The sequence below is a fragment of the Sorex araneus genome, chromosome 1 (assembly GCF_027595985.1).
Source record: "Sorex araneus isolate mSorAra2 chromosome 1, mSorAra2.pri, whole genome shotgun sequence".
Classification (NCBI taxonomy): Eukaryota; Metazoa; Chordata; class Mammalia; order Eulipotyphla; family Soricidae; genus Sorex; species Sorex araneus.
Window position 1 is genome coordinate 399,145,790 of NC_073302.1, and position 23,693 is coordinate 399,169,482.

At 34.0% G+C, this 23,693-nt stretch overlaps 1 protein-coding gene across 6 annotated transcripts in view; it reads right to left on the minus strand.

The window, feature by feature from the left end:
- Nucleotides 1-23,693, minus strand: part of CD36 (CD36 molecule) — a 170,202-nt gene that overhangs the window by 18,340 nt on the left and 128,169 nt on the right. For all 6 annotated transcript variants that reach the window (XR_008627317.1, XM_055121780.1, XM_055121775.1 and 3 more), the window contains 6 exons: nucleotides 15,291-15,383; nucleotides 14,368-14,581; nucleotides 5,872-6,032; nucleotides 3,135-3,282; nucleotides 1,858-2,037; nucleotides 364-455 (listed from right to left, as the gene is read on the minus strand). Coding sequence is in view for 5 of the 6 variants with exons in the window: in XM_055121780.1 (XP_054977755.1) it covers nucleotides 364-455; nucleotides 1,858-2,037; nucleotides 3,135-3,282; nucleotides 5,872-6,032; nucleotides 14,368-14,487 (701 nt within the window). In the remaining variant the exon portion in view is untranslated. The remainder of the gene's footprint in view (nucleotides 1-363; nucleotides 456-1,857; nucleotides 2,038-3,134; nucleotides 3,283-5,871; nucleotides 6,033-14,367; nucleotides 14,582-15,290; nucleotides 15,384-23,693) is intronic.

The window sequence follows — 23,693 nt, forward strand, 5'->3', positions numbered from 1 at the left end:
AATAGTAAATATCTGTAGACTATTAGTTTTGGTATTAGTTTTCTCCCTTTTCACCTGTGGTTATCCAATTTTATAGGAGAAATGTAATGCTAGTTATTGTAACAAAAAAGTAAATAGCCCCTTTGTACTTATTTTATATTGAAGGGTCAGCACATAAAGGTAAACCAAACCCCATGTTGGATGCTGAACAGCTCTGTAGTGTATATTTGTTAGAAGTAAAGGGCTAACATCTGGCAGAAGAAATCTATTCAGAGCAAGATGTAGACAGGTCTTTTTCATAGTAGGGCCCTTCTGGTTATCTAACAAATGTCTTCCCTGTCTTAGAAAAGTCAAGTGTCACACTTGTACCACCTTTATACTTACTTTTTTTCCTTATATGTGTCAATTATACCAACTTTGCTGACGTCATCTTTTCCATTGAACACTTTATAAACTCCATCTACTGTATTATTGTACTGAAAAAAAAAACACATACATAGAGTTACTTCTACAAATAAAATTTAAAAAATCATTTACTTCTATATTTCTCACAATGATTATTCATTATTATTTAAAATTATTTGAAATATATATGTACATGTATATGCACTGTAGCACTGCACTGTTGTCCCATTGTTCATCGATTTGCTCAAGCGGGCACCAGTAACATCTCCATTGTGAGACTTCTTGTTACTGTTTTTGGCATATCAAATACAACACGGGTAGCTTGCTGGACTGTGCTGTGCGGGTGGGATACTCTAGGTAGTTTGCCGGGCTCTTAAGAGGGATGGAGGAATCAAACCCAGTTGTCTGTGTGCAAGGCCAACGCCCTACCTACTGTGCTATCGCTATTGCTCCAGCCCAGCGGGTAGGGCATTGGCCTTGCACGCAGCCCACCTAGGTTTGATTCCTTCGCCCCTCTTGGAGAGCCCGGCAAGCTACCGAGAGTATCTTGCCACAAGGTAGAGCCTGGCAAGCTACCCATGGCATATTTGATATGCCAAAAACAGTAACGACTAGTCTCGTAAGGGAGACATTACTGATGCCCGCTCCAGCAAATTGATGAGCAACGGGTGACAGTGACAGTATATAGTTTCCAAGCTATAAGTATATCACTAAGTTCACATTTTCCTTAGAGCCAAGTTACCATTTCAATAAATGTGAATTGCTAGAAGTTTTAGTTATTCAATTGGTTATATGAAGTTGTCTATATGAATAAATTTTTAATCCATTAAAGTTGGACATACTTTACTTTCAATCTAGTTGTCTCCAAGTTTAGGTTAAAACAAAAAATTTAAATTCAAACAAGTTTGTAAGATATTTAAAAAGGAGGAACAATCAGATGAAAACAACACAAATAAAAATATCTGGAACTTAATTTTTTGAGAAGAAAAGTCAAAGTATAAATATTGTTTGAAGACTTTATGAATCATAAGCTAATTTTAGAAAAAATGTATATTTATCGAAGTAAAAATTTATTAAGTCTGTGTCTTAATTTTAGGTCTTAGATTTAAATAAGTAAAATTTTTCAGTTTGACTAGCTGAGACCATGCAGACAGGGTCTGTAAAAAAATCAAATATAGAGGCTGGAGCGATAGCACAGCGGGTAGGGCCTTGCACGCGGCCGACCCGGGTTCTAATCCCAGCATCCCATATGGTCCCCTGAACACCGCCAGGGGTAATTCCTGAGTGAAGAGCCAGGAGTAACCCCCGTGCATCGCCGGGTGTGACCCAAAAACCAAAAAAAAAAAAATTAAATATATAATCCCAGATCATAAGCAGGTTCAAAGTTCGAAAATTAAGAAATTATGAATCACCACTGCTGTTATATTTATTCAATTAAAAAGTAACAAAATCACCACTTTCTTTGGTACTCACGGGATAAAGCAAACCGACTGTGGTATCAACAGGGTATGGAACTAAACTGAGGAATGGATCTTTATATCCCCACAACAGCTCTTTCACAGATCTCCTTTGGAACATAGCAGATTTTGACTTTTTGATAAGTGAATTGAGTACCGATTGAACAAATGCATTTGGATAAAGATGAGGTATAACCTATAGACAAAAAAAAGAGAGAGCCAGTGAGAGAGCAATGTTGAAGACACCAACTGGAGTATCGGACTTTTAATTATGAATTACTAAAATTACATCCATAAAATCTGCATCTTGAAATTACAGCCAAAACTTGCCAGGATTTAGTGTATAATTGCCTCATGTAAAAGGCACCTCAAGATTAACATCTATCTTATTTCTTTTGCTTGTTTCTGTGAGCCATATTTTCTAACATAATAATTATTAAAAATATAATTGTCACGTTTAAGCTAATAAGACTAATTCTTTTCCCCATTCCCTTTATATATTAAGTATTTTCAGTTCTAAATTCCTGGTTCTGACTTCCCTAGGTCATACAACATACTTATAAAGTACCAACAACTTTATAAGTATGTGGAAAGTATGTGATTATTATGGAGACAATATTTTACAAATCCTATAATTTCACTGAGACTAAAGAAATTGACCACTTGGAGGCCACTTTTAGTGACCCTCAGCCAACCATGTCAGGAGTTCAACTCGAGCACCCAGGATGTGGTGCTGTTTTTGGGTTCCATGCTGCTGGGATCAACAGGATCTCCTGGTAGTGTTTGAAATCCTTCAGGCCTTCTCCCACTCGTGCTCAGAAGCCATGTGGTACCAGAGAATGACGTAAATCCCCACATGTCTCCAATTCCAATATATTTTTTTAAAATGATGTGTTTTGGAGCCAGAGTGATAGCACAGCAGGTAGGACACTTATCTTGCACGCAGCAACCCCAGTGTGATCCCTGATACCTCATATGTTACCCAGAACCTCACTAGAAGTGATCTCTGCATGCAGAGCCTGGAGTAATCCTGAGAAAAGCTGGGTGTGACCTTCCCTAGCCCACCCCACTAAAAAAAAAAATCTGTTTTTAAGTGGCATTCTCACTCTATTATTGCTCTACTATTTTATCATCTTGGAATTCACTCTAACTTCTTTCGAAATAAAGACCTAGGAAGGGACACATTTTATTAGAATGATAATTTTTTTAAAAAATCAATAGATAGTTATTACTGATTAATTTACTTATTGAAAGTGCTAAAATATTTCAAAAGAAATATTGTAGTTTACTCACTCCAACTGCCAGATTGAGAACAGTATAAGTATCATTCTCTGTTCCAACTGATAGCGATGGTTCGAAGATGGCACCATTAGGCTGGACAAAGGAGACTTTGTGGTGCTCAGTGTCATGAGTTATATTCTCCTTAGCTAAATAGCGAACTCTGAAAAATGGAAAGAAATGATATCCTAAATATTTATCATATATGCATGTTAGGATTCAAATGCCATTTATTTACGTGACAATTTTTTTTCAAGTGCATAAAATGTCTTGAAATTCTGTGAAACAATGGAGTTAAATAACAAGTCAATGCTAGATTCTAGTAAATTAATCAGAGAGAACTTTCTTTTCTCAAAGAAGAAATTCAAGTAACAGGGAGGCAGTGAGATATTTTAATCTAAGAGTTTATAGAGTTTGTGTTGAAATGCAGACTAAATAAAAATCCTAGTGTGGGTGCACATGATGAGGGAGAGTCAAGACTCATTTGACTGTCTTCTTAAATGCGGTTTAAAAATAAAACAACTGCATTTAATTGTCATCTTTAAGGGTGATAAGACCTATTAATTTCCCCAATCGCTTCATGTATTAAATACTGACCAGTCAGAAGCTACTGGTTTAATGTCCCTAGGTTAAAAAAGTTATCAACTGCCTTGCTGATGTGTAGAAAGTGTGCTTAGTATGGAGAAAAATACTTTGCCAATACAAAATTTGAGTTTTTGTAAACTCAGTGATAAAGAAAGTGAATTACTCATTACACTATTATATATCTGAATAGCAGTCATGAGAATTAAATAGGCAAAACCGAAAAATACATAGGACCAAAATGTAATAAAATTATGCATATATCTCACTATACTAAATATACACGCATGGCAGAGTCTGGCAAGCTATCGGTGGCGTATTTGATATGCCAAAAATAGTAACAAGTCTCACAATGGAGATGTTACTGGTGCCCGCTCAAGAAAATTGATGAGCAACAAAATGACAGTGACAGTGATACTAAATATATAAATTACTGATTATGCCTGGCTCATGGTGATTGCCTAATAAGTATTTTTAAATGAAACAATTAATAAACGGCTAATATTCTTTCAAAATTTATAGTGATTTAAAGTGATGTTTTATTTTTATATGATTTTACAAAAGTTTTACTACTCTTGTAGCAATTGGAGAATAGGCAAAATTCTGAAATAGTACCTAAAGTTCATAAGTAATAACTCACCATTCTCTTTCATAGAATTCACTTGTATCACTTGTCATCCCACTGATCAAACCCTTTCATAGAATTGTATCTTTCAATTAGATTATATAATAAATGTTGAAATTAAGGTGTCTACATTTTAGGATAATTTGCATATGCACAATCATTTATTGAAATAAAAAGAAAATAATCCTCCAAATTCCAGTTTACATAAATAATGCTTTCAAAGTATTACACCAGTAGATGGCACTCACTAGGAGAAAAATCCTTAAAACTGAAGTTCATGTTTAGAATACGTGAACACAACCACTGTATTTCTCTTTAGAAATTAAGAGCATTTAGGGATTTTGGAAAGTTCAAGTTAATAAGGTTTAAAAAGGAATTTTTCTCCAGACTTTACCGAAGATTTCTCTCTTTACACTTCTGCTAAAGCAGAGTGAACAAAAAAAGGTTTATGTTGAATCTGAGAACATGCTGACATAATTATGAAATCCTCAAACAAATGGTATAGGGGAAAATTTATATAATCAGGATCTCAGCACTGCAATCTCAAACTTGGACCCATTTCATATCTTGTCAAAGTCCAGTGAACTCTCCTTAGTAGCTAAATAAGCATGTCATTCTGTTTGAATAGGGACATGAGCCTGCACTTCCCATTTCAGCTGGTTTAAAGGAACACTTTTTGCAGATGCAGAATTTACCATTTTACAGGTATATGTGAGTGTGTACAAATTACATATCTACTTTTTTTAAAGTAAAAATCGGAAAGCTTTGTTGCACTTTTTTACTCTAGCTCTAATTGCATATTATGAGTCTATTCTGAAGGGCAAAAGTATAAAAAGTGTGATGAAATTACAGTATATTTATAGTTAGTATTAAGAAAAATATAAATAAAAACTACCAAATATAATCTAGATGACACAAAATTTTATAAGAATAGAAATTCTTAGTTGGGACTGGTGTGGTGTATAACTAATTTAATGCCATACTTCTTAAAATTGTGTGTGTGTCAGAATCACCCAAATTTATAAACCACTCACATCACCATGCCTCAAACCGAGTCCCTGATTCATTTGATCTGAAGCAAGTCTGAGATTTTGTATTTTTACCAAGATTCCAAGTCATGCAAATGCTACTGTCCTATGAACCACTCTTTGAGAACCTCTGATAGAAACACATTAGGGTTTGTTAAATACCCCAATGTCTGATAGCTTTATTTTAAATTCAGAATGCACATTTCAGAATTGACGAGAATATATGCTGCAAGCATAAAACACCTGAAACTCTTAAATGTAGGGCAGTTATCAAATGCTGCCAAATTTTTGCTAAAATCCTTATTTCTTATAATCATAAAATTCTTATTTTATATATAGTCATGAATTAAAAATATTTATTTTTCCCACCCCTGATAGAAAGTGTAACAAATGCTTTGTAGATTAATGAAAAGAAACAATAAGGTTCATTTCAACTCAATGGCGTTTATCAAGAGAAGTCTTTTCAGAAATACTGCTCTCACAAAGCAGAAGTACTTATTTAAAGGAAATGACTCACTTGTAAGTGTAAGGTCCTCTTTGCTTAACCTTAATGCGGCTGCTGTTAACTATCACTTCTTCTGGATTTTGAACATCATAGATCCAAAACTGTCTGTAAACTGTCGTTCCAGTTTTAACCCAATTTTGAAAAGCAATTGTACCTTCCTCAAGGACAACTTCCTATGAAAAACAAACAAACATGAGTTATTTTTTATATTAAATATGGACACTTCTAGGAGTTTATAACCTTTCATTAAATAGTATAAATATAAGCACAAGTGTTTTATTTATGAGAATCTTTGTAACATTGACACACACTTGGAGCATAAATATTTTTTAAAAAATTATTATGGTAAGTTCCTTTAGTTAAACATTTCCAAAGAGGATCCATGTGGAACAGTGCATACATGTATGTTTATATTGGCAAAATTTACAGTGACCCTAAGCAACATTGCAAAAGCAGAAAAATTTATTAAGCAAACTTTTTAAAGCTATTTCATAAAGTTCTTGCAAGTTGAACATTAACTTTTCTACAAAGGTTCGTATAAATGAGGCAAATAGAAAACCTAGGGAAATCTAGTGCTATTGGAACATTTTGTCTCTTCAAAAGTTAGCCACTTCAGAAGCTAATTACTTGTGATATATCAAATTAAGAAAAACAGTGCTCCTGGAGGAAAACCACTAATCTCTTCCTGACATACACTTTTCTTAACTTTGAATACATTTACATCTACTCATTATTTCTACTAGTTAGTAGCACATGTTCCAAAAACAATACAGTTGAATTCATTACGATTAGGTTACTAATTTTCAAAGAAAAGGAAACAAATAAGAACTTTCTCTATTTTCCTGTAAGACCCGATTCCTCTTATCGAGATGATAGATAAGTTAAAAATAAATCCCAACAGAGAATAAAATGTTAGAAATATTTTTTTTTGTTTTAGTAGTGTTAAGAAACTTAATCCCTAAAGGGCAGTTTTCTTCTCTGTGAAATAAGGGAGTTATCACAGGTGATCCCTGACTTCCTTTGGCATGACAGTTTGCATGCTCTAGCCAGACGTCTATGAAGCTGTGGAAGTGAACAAAGTGAATTGGTAGGAGGCAGTTTTCTGGTTAAGTACCTCAGAACAGTTCTCAGGTTGGAAAGCTTCAACTTAATGTGCTAAATGAACAGGAAGTGAAATATTTCACAGAAAGTGAGCCTAAAGAGATCCATGAATACAGGAGCAACCTGACCTATTTGTTTCCTTCATCTGAAAGCATCAATTCATAGAATGACAGATCAGGAAAGAGCACTAAATATTATTATCACATTTTCTAGTAGAACATGCATAGGTTCTGAGAAGCGAGGTTTCTGGTCCAAAGGCAATCTTGCAAATAGAAGTAGATTCAAGATAAGATTTATAATATCTGACCTTTAGACTAGTCCTTTTTAACCTCATGCTGTTAATACCAATCTTTCCCCATGACCCTCTGTACTTAGTTGGTAGAAGACAAATTATGTTTCATATCTTCAGGATATTTTACTTATTGCTTAATGTAGAGAATAAGATAATTCCCTAGAGGAACACAGTGGGGCAAGTAAAAATATCATTACAAAATCCTATGCTTTTGCAATCCATTTATATGGGGAATTTGTAACTGCAAAAATGATGACTAATAATTTTTGCAACCCAGTCATCATTTGATTTTTAACTTGCTTCTAAAATATCCTATTTATTTCTACATAGACTGCAAAACTATATTAAAAACAAAATTTTATACAGATTGTTGAATTACTATTGACTATTCTTCTAAATGTAAAGGTATTTGATGAAGGCATTATAGTTGAATTCTAGAAGGTGAAAGCTAAATTAACTTACTCATTTCAGAGATTTTGTGAGGGAAAGTCACATGCAAATATATACATATAAGTAGTACTATTCTCATACTATAGGACTGACTCTTAAGAATTAATACAATAAAAACTATTTTCCTATACTTTGCAAGGAAATTCAATTTTAGTCATTAATTAAAGCAATTTGATAATGATTACTGAATTGAAAAAGGACTGTAATACAATCCACTTGGTTGAACAGAAAACCTAATTCTAATACATGCTTATTTAATATAAAAACCATATTTGTATCAGGTCTTCTAAAAATCACAAATAATTTGTTAATTTGTTATTTGTTAATATGGAGACAGTTTTTAAATTTAAAATTAGCAATACAAAGAAATTAAGATCAATTAACTGAATTAATAAATTCAGTTATATGTTATACCATATAATCTTATCATTCTCCAGTAAATGTTTCTTAGAGAAAACATGTTTGATATAGTATAGATAATAATAGTACAATATAATTTAAAATAATCATCTTATTTCACTTTAATTTTGTATAATTTATACACCACCATAATTTTTTGACAAAGAGAAAAGTATTGAAGTAGTCAAAATAGGAGTGCATTTTTCTAATTTTAACATAGGCTTTCAAATTGGTGTAGAAATTCCTTGACTTTAGGTCCAAAATATCTTACAAGTTTCTTTAATTTTTTGGTGCTGGGAGGTGCATAATCAATGCTATATAGGGGTAATTTCTTGCTCTGAGTTCAGAACTGACCACTGGCAGTGTTCAGGGGATCATATGTGGTGCCAGGAATTTGAACCAAGATTTTATCTTCTGTAGTGATGTAGAGTAAAAAGTGTCCTATCTCCTGAACTTGGTCTGTTTCTCTAGTTTTAAAGAAGACACATGTTGTATATCTTGATGAATTTTTCATACAATATTCATAATTTTTTGTGAATTTAAAATTGGATTTGGACTACCTAGTAGCTGATTTGCAGATATATTTTAAGCAAATAATAAAATTATAGGTATAAAATATAGTAAACTTAAGGGTCTCTCACTTGACTGATAAATACATCAGAATCTGTCCCTGAATAGAAGTACACAGACTTTGTAGACCAGATAATGGCTGTATTCCAACTTCAGGACTCTAAATTTGCATGGCCTTCAGCTAGATTAAATCTAAAAAGTTCAATTCTGCAAACCAGAGAGATAATACAAGATTCAGAAAATTTCTTTCCCAGCACTACTGAGATAAACACCACTGACCCAAATTCCTGTACCCCAGAAAAAAGTTTTAATCTTTTTTGTTTTGTTTTGTTTGGGGGCCACACCCTGTGCTGTGTTTACTCTTGTCTATATTCAAGGATCACTCCTGGCAAGCTTGGGAAACCCTATTGGGTGCTAGGGATTGAACCTTAGTTAGCCAAACACCCTACTCTCTCCCAAGTCCCAAGTTCAATTCTGCTATAGATGTTTGGGAAAGTATCATCTACTGTATAGTCAAATGTCCATTTTATTTATTGCCATTAAAGGAGTTGAGTTTTCAGTTACAGGACTGGAAATTTTGTTATAATTATCAATGTATCTTTGAGATCTTCCCTTCCCCCACTCCCATCCTGTCCATGTATACTGGTATCTTCCATCAAAGGAATAAAGTGAAATGATAAATCATGGGAAAGTAGAAGCTGCAAATTTGATTTGAGTAGTTGTTTGATTATGTGAGAGCTGTATAAAGTTGAGTCTATTAAAACTTCTTGGTGTTTCAGCTTTCTCATCTGTAAATGAAGACCTAATATTAGTTTAAATATATGAAAATAGATTTTTTTTGAACTTAAAAACAATTTGTATATAGTTCTAGTAGTTATCTCCATATGTGTTTACAGAGATTAATAATTGTGAGCACTTAGCACATAGTAAACAATAATGACCATTACCTATTATTATTATACAAATATTATCCACTTAGGGCCGTAGAGATATATGCCAGGTAAGGCACTTGTCTTGCCTTGCAGCCAACCTGTGTTCCATCCCGGGTACCTTAAATGGTCCCCGGAGTCCACCAGAAATGATTCTTGAGGACAGAGTCAAGAGTATGTATGAGCACAGCTGACATCCAAGCAAAATCAAAATGTATTTATATATACACATACATACATATCATATATGTATATATATATTTTGTATCTTTCAGAGAGAGAAACTTAGTATTATTTTCTCCACAGACTGCTTAACTGCTTTCTTTGTAGTTTTTGCTTCTTAAAACAGTCATGCAATATATTCATGTAATATACTCATGAGAGAACTAAAGAGTTCATGTAATATACTGTGAAATATCTCTTTCTGATATTTAGTTAGTCTTATATGTATTTATCTTCAGAGAAAAAAAACAAACTCCCAGGGCCATAGCGGTAGTGCAGTGGGGACCTGATATGATCCCCAGGACCTCAAATATATCCCAGAACAACCCCCGCTGCCCCCAGCCTGGACAGAGTGATTTCTGAGTAAAGAGCCAGGAGTAATTCCTGAGCATTACTGGGTGTGATCCCCAAAAACCAACAACAAATAAAAAGGAAGAAAAAGACATTGCTTGAAATCAGAAACATGAAAATATTCCATCCTCCCCAATTACTGCCATATTTATTTATTGGTATTTTTAACAGAACACCCCTGCTCCCGATTCCCTTGTTATCATGTCATTGGGATATTAAATAAAAAATTATTTAATATGGCTTACATTATACAATACTTATTAAAATCTAGTAACATTTACCAATTTTTTACTAAACTGTGTTCTAAAATAAATGTTAACTGAACTATGTATCTAATTTTTACTTACCAAACTATTTGTCCAACTAAATGTTTACTAAAATATAAAATATTTGTGTATAAGAATTTTTGTGCATAAATTTTGTATATAAAATTTTATGTATTTTTTAAAACATTTTGTGCATACATTTTGTGCATTTAAAAATTTTTGTGTATATGTATATTAAAATTTTGTGTATAAATTTATATATCAATTTTTGTGTATAAATTCCAAAGAGTTTTTGTGTATGAATATTTTGAAGAGTTTTGTATATTAATGTATTTCTAAATAATATTAATATACATATTAATGTTAATTTTATTATTTACTGAATGCATTTTTGTTCATATTAATATAAACATGTTTTGTCTGTAAATATCTTGAAGAGCTTTTGTCTGTAAATATTTAGCAGGCATATAAGCTTAATTAGTATTCAATAGTGTTTTAGAGTTTATTATTTCCTCAAATTTCAATTTGTATCTTTTCATTCTTCTACTGTCTGTGTCTTTCAAGATTTCACAGATTGCCCTAGTTTCAAAAGCAAGAAAGGAAATCACACTCCTTTTATTCTTATTTTACACTCCTCTTAGTACCTTACCTTACTGAAATTATACTTAAAATATATTCATGAAATATTCTGTTACATAGTTTATTTTTGCCTTGCATGTAGCTGACCCTTGTTTGATCCCTAACAAACACCCACTGCATATGATCCTCAGAGCAATACCAGGAGTGCTCCCTGAACTCAGAGCTAGGAATAAGCCTCAACTACCACTGGGTGTGGCCTGCCATCCCTCCCACAACTCCCTCCCCCAGGAAAGATCTCTCGATTCTTGTGATGTAAAATAGTATTGTATAATAAGCATTGTGTGTTTAAAGCTAATCCGTACTTATGAAATTCTTAGTAAATGAATGCTAGCTGTTTGATTATATCAATCTATGAAGTAGGTTTTGTTCTGCCTTACAATCTATTGGGAAACAGACAAATTACTATTGTTTATTATCACTGTCACTGTTTCACAGTCATCCCTTTGTTCATCAATTTGCTCGAGTGGGCACCAGTAACATCTCCATTCTCCCCAGCCCTTTAATTTTAGCAGCCTCTCCTTACTTGTCTTTCCCAATGATGGGAGGCTCTTTCAGGGTCAGGGGAATGAGACCTGCTATTGTTATTGTATTTGGCATACTGAATACACCACTGGGAGCTTGCCAGGCCCTTCCGTGTGGGCCCGCAGCTTGCTGGGCTCTCTGAGAGGGATGGAGAATATATATCAGAGAATACAAGCAAGTATGTTAAAACCAAACACACGTGTGCTGCTTTAAGCACATCAGTGGGCTAGACTATAAGAGGTCGTGTGTCCACTTTGTGACTGTGAGCTTCTGGGTGCTTTGTTTTATATAGTCTCTGGATATTTACTTATTATCAAGTTAAAAGTCTATTGCTTCTGATCTCCTATAAACAAACATTTTAAAATTAACTTTCATAGGCATGCAATGGTGGCGCTCACCCCAGTGCCCCCAGTCCTGTTTACTGGCCTTGGAAGATACAGTATTTATTGTTGTTTTTATTTTAATTACTGTTGTTTTTGGCCACACCCATGTTGCTCAGAGGTTACTCTTGACTGCACTCAGGAGTCCTCCTGATAGTCCTTAGGGGTCCATAAAATTACACCTATATAAATTGTTTATTACATCATCAATTATTTATTCTGCTGATTATTGTTCAAAGCATAAACATCATCCTTTCTTTTCTTATTAACTCTTTTGGTAAGACCATATTAGAGGGCATTCTCTGTATTTCTTCTGTCTTCAAAACATTGAGTTGTATTTCCACTACGTTCTCCACATACCACTGCATTGATAACTTTACTCCAGATTTCTTTGAATTTTAGAAATTCTAAATTTCAAACACCAGTCACTGACCCACCTTTTTTTCCTGGAAGTTTTTGAATATTTTGAAAGATTTTCCTTTCTAAATAACACTCATATTTTCCATATCATATAATGTAGTATTAGATTTTAGAATTGAATAGTTCTCTCTATATATTTATGTTTTCCCCTAGATACTTTGGAGATAAAATATACTTTTTTCTTAGTGACTATACAAAAAAAATGGTTGCAAAATTCTTTATTTTGTTATATTGTGGTGTGTATTTTGTTATATTGTGGTGGTGGTGGTGGTGCTGTGTGTGTGTATGTGTGTGTGTGTTTGTATCTTGGGAATACACTTACTGGTGGTCAAGAGCTATTCCTGTCTCAAGGGTCATTTCTTGCAGTACTTGGAGACCATTTGTGGTGTCTAGGACAAAATAGGATGAGATGCATACAAGGCAAGTACCTTAGCCCCTGTACTGTCTCTTGGTCCCGCCTAAAAATTCTTATTTTCTCCTTATTAACTGCTATTATCCTAAAGACTAAAATTTAATAATGTTGACAAAAAAAGTAAAAGGTAATCAAGTTACCTATCAGAAATTATATGCCTATTACCTTATTCTTCATAGTGAGCCAAGTTATTCTGAGATCATTATTTTTGACATGAAAGTCATTAGAATTTTTTGATAAGGAAGCAATAGAAAATAATGATTTCTTGTCACAAGTGACAGAAGTTTATATTATTATATTAGTCAATGAAATAAATGTCTTAGTAAAATTATACATATATACATAATATTTTTCTAGTAAGAGCAAGATCTCAAACATGACTAAATAGATAAGAGAGATAATAAGATATTAGCCAGATGCTTGGTTATTAGAAATTAGCAGCAATAGAACTTTCAGTATAAATTGGTAGGCCTACCTGACTTTATGATTTAGTTTTTATTATTCTTCACTGTGTGCTCTATTGTTAACCGTCTCTCAATTCTTAGACATCTCAAATAGATTAAAAATTCAGTCTAACAAGTACTCATATATGTCTTATTTGGCCAGCACTATTTTGTTTTTTAAAAAAATATGCATGCATGCCTTTTGGTAGAGAATTTACTCCCAAGCTCAGAATTGTCTGCAGGTTTTATTCTCTTTTATTTTTGGCAGGTGACCTTATTAAAAAAATAATAATAATCTCTATCTCCAAAGTCTCAAAGCCATATAAGTTTTCCATCCCTGGTTTAGAATTTCAGCAAATCTGTTTCTCCTTGTTCTAGCTTTCCCTATTTCTGCCAATTAAAGTTAGTGCGTGTAAAGTTTATTAGAAATAACTAGATTAGGATATAAATTTTAGTTTGTTATATGAACTTTAGCTTGCTATACAAATTAACGTCTAATCAGTGGCTCTAATTTAAGTTAAAAATAGTCAACATGTGTATCATCTGACAAAACATGACACATTGTAAGTCTGAAATAGCATTTATATATTTCTTAAGTTAAATATAAAGCTTCATAAATTAAGATACAAGACTATATCAGTGTATATATTGTAAAATATAAGTTTATGAAAAATGTTTACTAATGATTTCTGCTTCAATATTAAACTTAATTTTTATTCAGTTTCTGTATATGAACTATAATTTTACTTCCTCAGTATTAAGCAATGCAATTACTTTCATAATTTTATCCTTATGAAATATATATTTCATTTAAAACCATATTAATGTACTCTTTAATTAAGTTCAAGAAGTTATTTTTATAAACATACATGTCACGTTTTTCCATAATTTTGGTATTTATAACTAATCAGTTGCATATATTCATGTATTTATGATAATAAATAATAATAAACATATTTGATTTATAATATCTCTATCATGTAGAGATCCCTCTAAATTGAAGACCCAAAATTTCTAGTTACCAAGAAATATAAACAAGGTACTCGACTGAAAGCAAAACATGACAGAAAATACAACAGAATGACAAGAAATATACTTCAGAGTACTTGTACCTTTGCAACCGTCTTCTTAACTAGCATATCTCCCACCGGCATAAGAACACCTCCAAACACAGCTAGGACTGCACCAATAACAGCACCAGTGATAAGTCCACAGTTTCGATCACAGCCCATTTTTCTAGTTCGGAGCAAAATTAAGGTGCAGCACCCGTTTCTTTTAAACTCCTAGTACTGATTCCAGTTATTTTTAAAGTGTCTGGTTCTGTCACTAAAAAGAGATCATAAAACAGAAGATTAAATATTAGAAAGAGTAGGACAAAGTGCAAAGAAAACACACAAATCAGATAGATAATTTTGCCAGTTATATAAACAAATGCTTTTATTTTTTTGTTTTACGAAGCTGACTTTTGCGATCCTCCCTTTTATTGCTTTTATCTACTTACCTACTGTGCTAGCGATAGATAGGACAGCGGGTAGGGTGTTTGCCTTGCACGTTGCCAACCCAGGTTCGAGTCCTCCGTTCCTCTCGGAGAGCTGGGCAAGCTACTGAGAGTATCCCGCCCACAGGGCAGAGCCTGGCAAGCTACCCGTGGTATATTCGATATGCCAAAAACAGTAACAAGTCTCACAATGGAGACATTACTGGTGCCCGCTTGAGCAAATCTACTTACCAGTGTGGAATATAGACCATTGAGTCTACCTTCTATTTTTTTCTTCCTATAGGTAATCAACACAAACAAATCTTATCTAAGAATATGTGCTTACTAAATGTACTTACTGGATGTACTATTAATCTCATCCACCTCTGCATGAGATACTTGGTTGTATCTTCATGTTCTATCTGGCTTCTCCACCCAAATATGGCAATCCACACCCTTTCTATCCTAGAGTTCCTTTGCAAAGTGAATCTAGGATACCGATGATTTCTCAGTCAAAATGCTGAAAAATCTTAATAACAGATATTTTCTTTGTCATACCTTATTCACAAAGAATCAGCAAGATAGGAATTCACAAGAAGTGAATTTATGGATCTCAGAAAGAAGCAGTTCTTCTAATCATTTGTAAATAATCTGTTAAAACAAAAGCATGATAAATTGGGAAAAATGTTGTTAGATTGCTTTCTAAAACTATTTAAAAACTGAGATTCTGTGATTTACAATGTTATTAATAGTTTCTTATGTGCAAAATGCCAACATCACATCCCTCACTAGTGTACCCCCAGCCTCTCTCAAGGACCCGAGACCCCTCTTCCTAAACTTTTGCCCTCAACTCAGTTATGTGTGTCTGTATACCTATTATTTTGCCTAAAAGACACTAGAAATTTTGTGTCTTCAATTTAGAGGGATCTCTACATGATAGAGACCTTTGTTGTGACCTTACATTGTATCTTTAAGTTCTATGTATGAGAGAGATCATTCTGCATCTATACCTTTTCTTCTGTCTTCAGTTAGCTTGATATCCCATAGTTCCATATATATATTGTTGAAAATTGTATGCTTTTGTTCTATTTTAGAGCTGCATACTATTCCAGTGTAAAATGCCACAACTTCTTGATCTATGTGTCTGCAGTTAGGCGTGTGGGTTATTTCTATATCTTAGCTATTGTACTAAGTGCAGCTATTAACATAGGTGTTTATATATGAATATATAAATGTATATGTGTAAATGTATATATGTATATATACACGTATATACATATATACCCCCATATAGATACATGTATATATACATGCATGTATACATATATGTATATGTTTATACATATGTATATATATACATATATATATCTCCTTTCAAATGAATGCTTTTGTATTTGGTAGACAGGTACCTAGAGGAGGTATTGCTAGATTACAGGCAGATTACCTTCTAATATATCTAGCATTGCATCACTATGAAAAAAAAATCCCATTTTAACCAGTGCTAAATTTATCCTTGAATTGATTTTACCTTATAGAGTGTTGAAAACACTACAAATTTAAAAGCATATTTTATTTTGGGGGTCAGAGGAATAGTACAGCAGGTAGGGCAGGTACCTTGCACATTTTCAACTCAAGGTCAGGCACCCCATTTGGTCGCCCAAGTCCTGCTGGAAGTAATATCTGGTGCAGAGCCAGGAGTAAACCCTGGGCACCTCTGAGTATGGCCCCCAAACTAAAAAAAGTTAAAAGTAAAGTATATTCTACATTCAAGGTATTTGTAAAAAATCTACAAATAATTGTAAGAAAATATATGAATGCACCTAGTTTTAATGATAATAATAGCCTTTTTTTTAGTTTCAAAGATTTATTTTTAACTTTTCAATTATAATATTGCTTATTTTACACACAATTGGTTAAGTACAATTTAGTTTAAATCAAATAGTTTTTGCTTCTATGAATTTCATCTAGTTAATATTATTTTTATGATATTATATAGTTACATACTTATTTGATAGATCAGAAGAAGTTAACTTCTGTAAGAATGGATCCCATTACAAAAGAAAAATAAATTAGTTTGACTCATTGAGCAATTTTGGTTGTCATAGCATTTTAAAAATGAATTTAACATCACATTAATAAGTAGTCAGAATGTTCTCTGCAGCTTATAAACAAACATTTCCAACTTTAAAGTACTCACATCCAAGAAGAATAATAAGGGGGTTATATGCACAAGAGAAGTACATAAAAAGTTTTGTCAATATATTAAATATAGAATAAAAATTATATGGTATTATGGACAGCTATTCTCACAGAACAGCTTTCTGCATAAGCACTACTCAGGATTTTATTTTATTTATTTATTTATTTTTTGCTTTTTTTTGGGTCACACCCAGCGATGCTCAGGGGTTACTCCTGGCTTTGCACTCAGGAATTACTCCTGGCAGTGCTTGGGGGACCATATGGGATGCCGGGGATTGAACCCGGGTCGGCCGCGTGTAAGGCAAATGCCCTCCCCGCTGTGCTATTGCTCCGGCCCCTACTCAGGATTTTATTAATATTGATATCCACCTAGGAACCATTTAGGTTTTTTTCATATATATGTATGTTTTGTGATTGCATAGCTAACAAAATTGCTAAGGAATAAGGAAAACATATTTTTCTCTTCAAAATGGAGATGAATCAGTGTTTAAAAACTGTTATGGCAATTTGTTTTTTACTTTTTCTTATCCTTCGGGATTTTTCTATTACCTACAGCCTTAATACTGGATACTAATACACACATATATTGTACAGTAATATATTTAAGTCATATATCATAAATATATAATAATCTTGCTCTAAATATTAGTACTCTAAGTATTTTAAAATATAATTATATATAATTATGATAATTACATAATTTATATATATTAATTTTCTACTATAAATTGTAATTAAATAAATACTGAGGGTGAAATTTTGCAAGCTTGAATAATTATTAGTGTTCTATATTATTTCTATATTTTGCCTTGCACATGGCTGACCCAGGTTCGATTCCTTCGTCCCTCTCATAGACCCCAGCAAGCTACTGAGAGTATTCCACATGCATGGCAGAGCCTGGCAAGCTACCCGTGGTATATTCAATATGGCAAAAATAATAAGTCTCACAATGGAGACATTACTGGTGCCTGCTTGAGCAAATAGATGAACAATGGGACGTCAGTGCTACAGTGCTATACTATTTCCAATACAAAAGAATACTGCCTGTGCCTACACAATGTCATTTACTTTTCATGTAACCTTTTATAATCATGAAAAGGTAGAATTGGATTACTTTGGTTTTATTTTTTACATTCTCCCGATGTGTTTGAAGAAGACCAGTGGTGCTCAGGGGTTTCACCCAGCTTGATGCTAGGGGATTATTTCTGGTAGAGCTTAAGGGACCATATGGGAATCCAACCCAATCTTCAGGCATGCCAGCAATGCAATATAGCCTTTATTTCTTTCCTGGATGCTACAGTTACCTTTTTAATTGTTATTGGGGACAGACATGCATTATTGATAAGCCCGTGAAGTGCTGGGGATGAACTCAAGGTCTCAAACTTGCAACGTATTTTCTACCTTTGAATCACATCCCAAGCCTAGAGTAGACTTGTTAATAGTTGTTAGAATTGGAGAATGAGGAATAACTTTGTGATATTATATAACATACTAATTCTATTGGCTTTGGTCAGAATTGTCATAATTAAATAAAACAATTTAACATAAAGCTGCTAATAAGAATTGTGTATTATCAAGAAGGGTTTTCTTTGCAAAGTATAATTGTATATAGCTCCCCAAATTTTTATTAAGACATTGTCATAAAAAAACAGTAAAAGCTAGAAATATCATTTTGACACTTTTCATACCGTAAACAAGTATTTTAACTAGGTCAGCTTATTAAGATTTTACTGAATGTACATGTCACAGACCATCCCTCAAATCTCACTTGCAAGTAATATTTAAAGTAGCAATCAGAGACCTGAGAGATAGTAGGTAGTGGGTAGGTAGGGCATTTGCCTCACATGTGGTCACCCTGGGTTTGTTCCCCAACATCCCAGAAGATCACCTGCATGCAGCCAGGAGTTACTTCCTAAGCACAAAGTGAGGAATAAGCCCCCAAGCTTCTCTGGGTGTAACCTCTAAACTAAACAAAACAGCTAAAAACTAGGAGCAATCAAAATATGGCAATAAACCTGTCACAATTGGAGTGAGTAGACTAAAAGTCACATAAAAAATGTGATTTTTTTTAGTGCTTTTTCTACATGACTTTGGGCTAGCTAGTTAGTCTTATCTATCAATTGCCTCAAGTGGAAAATAAGATGCTTCTGTGAGATAAGTGAGATAGAGGATTTTAATTCAAGTAGCTGAACCAGTTCTTATGTAGACCAATCACTGCCACTGTATCACTGTCATTCCTTTGTTCATCGATTTACTCGAGCCAGTAACATCTCCATTTGTCTCAGCCCTGAAATTTTAGCAGCCTCTCCTTACTCATCTTTCCCAATGATTGGAGACTCTTTCAGGGTCAAGGGAATGAGACCTGTATTTTGTTACTGTTTTTGGCATGCAAATACACCATGGGGGAGCTTGTCAGGCTCTGCCAGGCAGGCAAGATATTCTTGGTAGCTTGCTGGGCTCTCCACTATATCACTGTATGACTGTCATCCCGTTGTTCATCGATTTGCTCAAGAGGGTACCAATAACGTCTCCATTGTGAGACTTGTTGTTACTGTTTTTGGCATATCAAATATGCCACGGGTAACTTGCCAGGCTCCACTGAGATACTCTTGGTAACTTGCTGAGCTCTCCGAGAGGGACAGAGGAATTAAACCCGGGTCAGCCGAGTGCAAGGCAAACGCCCTACCCACTGTGCTATCACTCCAGCCCCATTGTATGCCTAAAACCAATCATGAACAATTTTGTAACTGTGTATCTCACTGTGACTGAATTGAAATTATAGCAAACTACTTGCAATTTTATGTCATATTTTAATATATGATTTTATTTATCAAATAGACTTTGTCATTCCAATTCCTAGCCCCCTTTTCAGTGAATTGTATTCAGTTATTCTATAATCATATACAATCAATATAGTGATCATAAGTACATGGAATACAATGATAGACAAAACAAAATTTCTTCAGGATAGACACAGTAAATAAGTGGACAAATTAATTTGAAGTGATAATAAGTGGAAAGGAGATAATGACTAGGTTATTAAAAAACTGCTTTGATTTGTGACACTTCAGTTCAGTTTTGAGAAGCAGCTGTTAGCCGGGGGAGGAGTTCTCCAGTCAGAGAAGAGTCAGGAAGAATAAATGACAGGAGAAACTGTTTATTGTACTTGAGGGGTTAAAAGCTCAGTAGAGGCAGGCTATGGTAGTTATAATACAAAATGAGTTGCAAAACTTGAACGGGTTTGACCTGCATTTTAAATGGATACACTTTGCTAATGAATTGGTTAAGATTAGTTTTTCAGTGCATAGTAGTGTCTAATTTATAACTTATATATTAAATACTGATTACATGTGTGATAAGCCTTCCTTACTGGAGTTAAAGTAGAGTCTTTAAGGTGCCAGAGCTATATAGTACAGTGGGCAGGGTGCTTGCCTTGTGCATGGCCAACCAGTTTGATGCCCACATAGGTCCCCGGAGCCCCACCAAGAGCGAATCTTGAACACAAAGCCAGGAGTAAGTCCCTAGCGCTGCTGGGTGTGGCCCAAAAGTTCCTTCCTGAACCCTCATCCCCCCTGTTCCAAGTGTTTGCTCTTGATTTGCTTGTTAGTAGTGGAGATAAACTTCAAGAATTAAGAAAGATTAATTTGATAAGCTGTAGTGGTGTAGTAGGTATTATGGAAGATCAGTGCGCTCCAGGGCATATGTTCAAAGTTGGGGAACTTTGGTCTTTGGTCTCAACAGCTTGTACAAAGTTTCCTTCTTGGAAAAGATTTGTGTGCTAGTTAAGTCTTAGTGAATGTAAAAGAGGGATTTAGTCAAGAGAAATTTTATTGTTCAGAGTGGTACTGTGGTATTTGAGAATGTGGTGGCAGGGTTTTATTGAAAGGGTTCTAAGCCACCTGGCATCTTGGGAGGTAAAACCTGGAAGGACTGAATCTGTAAGCACTGCCACCAGCATGTGGCGCTGGGGAGTTGTTGATAATGTGAGATGGGTGAGAGAAGGTATTGAACAGTTTGGGGAAAAAAGACTCAGAAGTCTCATTACTTTTAAGTATTGAATCTGTCTCATGGCAGAGCCTGGCAAGCTACCCGTGGCATATTAGATATGCCAAAAACATTAACAACAAGTCTCACAATGGAGACGTTACTGGTGCTGCTCAAGCAAATCGATGAGCAATGGGATGACAGTGATACAGCGATACAGTGATTCAATCTGTCTGTGGGGAGGAAAATGGTTCTTGAGTCTCTTAAGAGTGATGGCAGGGAAATGAGTTAATATGTCTTTATATTATGGGTTAGCAATCTCCTTTAAGGAAGACAGGGAGCCTTGTTTTTGCAAAACTTCATCTAAGAATTAAATTGGCCTATGTAGTAGAGCTATTGACTGACCCAGCAGCAGCTATGAGTAGAGCTATGCAATTCTGTTTTGTAAGGAGGCAGTAGGCTGCAATTTGATGAATAACATGTGCGGGTGTGGTTATTTAAACTATGGAGGTCATCTCTGTCAAATTTCTCTACTTTTTGTTTAGTCCTTTAAAAGCCTATCTTTAAAATTTGTCTCCCACCCTAGGGCTTTTTCATCACTAATTTTTTTTTTCTGTTCTTTCCTGATTAATGAAAGTAAGGTTGTGTATGATCATTTTTCTCTATCAGAAGTTCTTAAAGCTTAGAAATTTGCTTATCTAATTTGGAGGTTACAAAAAATGTTATATCTGTTAGTATTGGTAGCTGTCCAAAATTAACTTTATACTTTTTGCACTGCAGTGTGGTGCCATAAATGCTAGTTTCTCTTTGGAAGTAGAACAGTTTATTGTATCAGATTGAGTCATTTCTCAGGTGTTAAATGTCCTTTAACATTTAACTATATTACTGATTACTATATAGTTTGATTATAATATTTTATAATAATTTAAATTTAGGTTATGGTTAATTTATGACCACTATATATACATATTTCCCTCTACGATTTTATGTAAAATGGGTAGCAAGTGTCTTATGATGTGTCGTGTGGACACCACATGGTCCAGGAATATGTTCACTCGTGCGGGAGGCTCGGCCCAAGTGTGTGGAAAGCGGCCTGGAGTATGGCAGAAGTTGGGTAGTGGAGGTTGGCTATAGACCAATAGCCAGAATAATTATAAGAAAAGTTTTTAGAACCCAGAGACCCTGATTCCAAATTTGACTTCCCCACTGCCACTTAATATGGACTTTTCACACCTATAGGAACACCCAGAGGACCCTTAGTAGAAACCGATGGCTTGGCAAACCATGAAAAAAAAATCCAAAAGGACTCTGAAACCCTGGTTTGAATGTCTACAGTACATACTGTCCCCTAAGCACAGACCCAGGTTTGGTCCCTGGGCATAGAGCCAGCCATGTGCGACCCCTAAGTACTTCTATGTATTCACTCCACAATATATAAATTAATTAAAAAATGTAATGTATAGAAAAAACTATAAATTTAACATAATTGAATGTGTAAACTAAGTGGGAGAAACCTAAATTATGCAATATTAAAATATTATTACTATCTAGACTTTTTGGGATTTTAATTAAATATGTGTACATATGTAAAGTTAATGCACATAATTCCCTTATTTTCTAAGAAAGGGAAAAATGTACAGAAAATTCCCAGTGTTAAAATCCATTTTGTTCACATATGGCAGCACACATATACTTAAAACCACACACACCAAGTTTAAGTCTTATCCTTTTGAAATAATAATTATAGTTTTTATGTACTTCACAAAAATTATGCAATGTTAATGTCATCTGTAGCTGGTCAATATAAACCAGTAAAAATTATAACTCTCTGGTGCTAAAATAAATCCTTGTAGATATATTTACTCTTCTATTCTTAATATTAAATTTAGGTGTGAATCCAACTTTTCTCCAGAATCCTTTTCTTGCCCTCAAGTAACCACATGCACTACAAGGAAGTGTTCCTGCAAGACAAAACATTCTAAGAATAGTCGCTGGAAAACCCAGTAAGCAGTATGTCTTCCAGTGCTTCTTTCTAAAAACTGAAACTCATTTTTATGCTTTCTGTGGACTCTTAGCCTAGCAATGCAGAGCAATAGGAACAGGCCTTTGTAATTCCTAGGTTCCATCTGCTTTGAACTTAAAATTGAAGTGAGCGTCTTCATTCCCTCCATTGCTATTGCACCAAGTTCTTGGAAAACAAAAGTATTAAGTAATTCATCCTGTTGAATAGCATAGCTTGTCAATTATTACTAGAACAGTGCTCTGAGGCTATATAAAGAAAATAAAGATAGAAGTGTTGATCCAATAACTTCCTCAATCCATTAGGGAGAGCAGATATGAATCCATCTATTTTTTTTTTTCAAAATTTTAAACTTTTATTTCTCTAATATAAGTTTCCAATTAGCAAGGTATTTAAGTTGACATAAATTGGGTTAATTTTTAATTTTTTGTGTGTTTTGACATCCTGAGTAATCAAGCATTGCTCCAGTAGTCATACATTTGCATCAGATTACTAAAGTTAGGAAGTATACTACATAACATAGCATACTACATAACACATGCACCACACAAAAAAGAGAAAAAAATTAATAACACAGCATAGTCTATTCAACTAATTTGTCTTCAGAGAAAAGGTGTACTTAATTTACTTAATTTACTTTTTCTTTTTTCTTTTTTCTGCTGCTGGTGTTGGAACGTAGGGCCTGACAGATATGGGCATGTGCTCTACTACTGAGCATATTCCCAACCCTAAAATTTAGCTATTAACACATGCCAAAA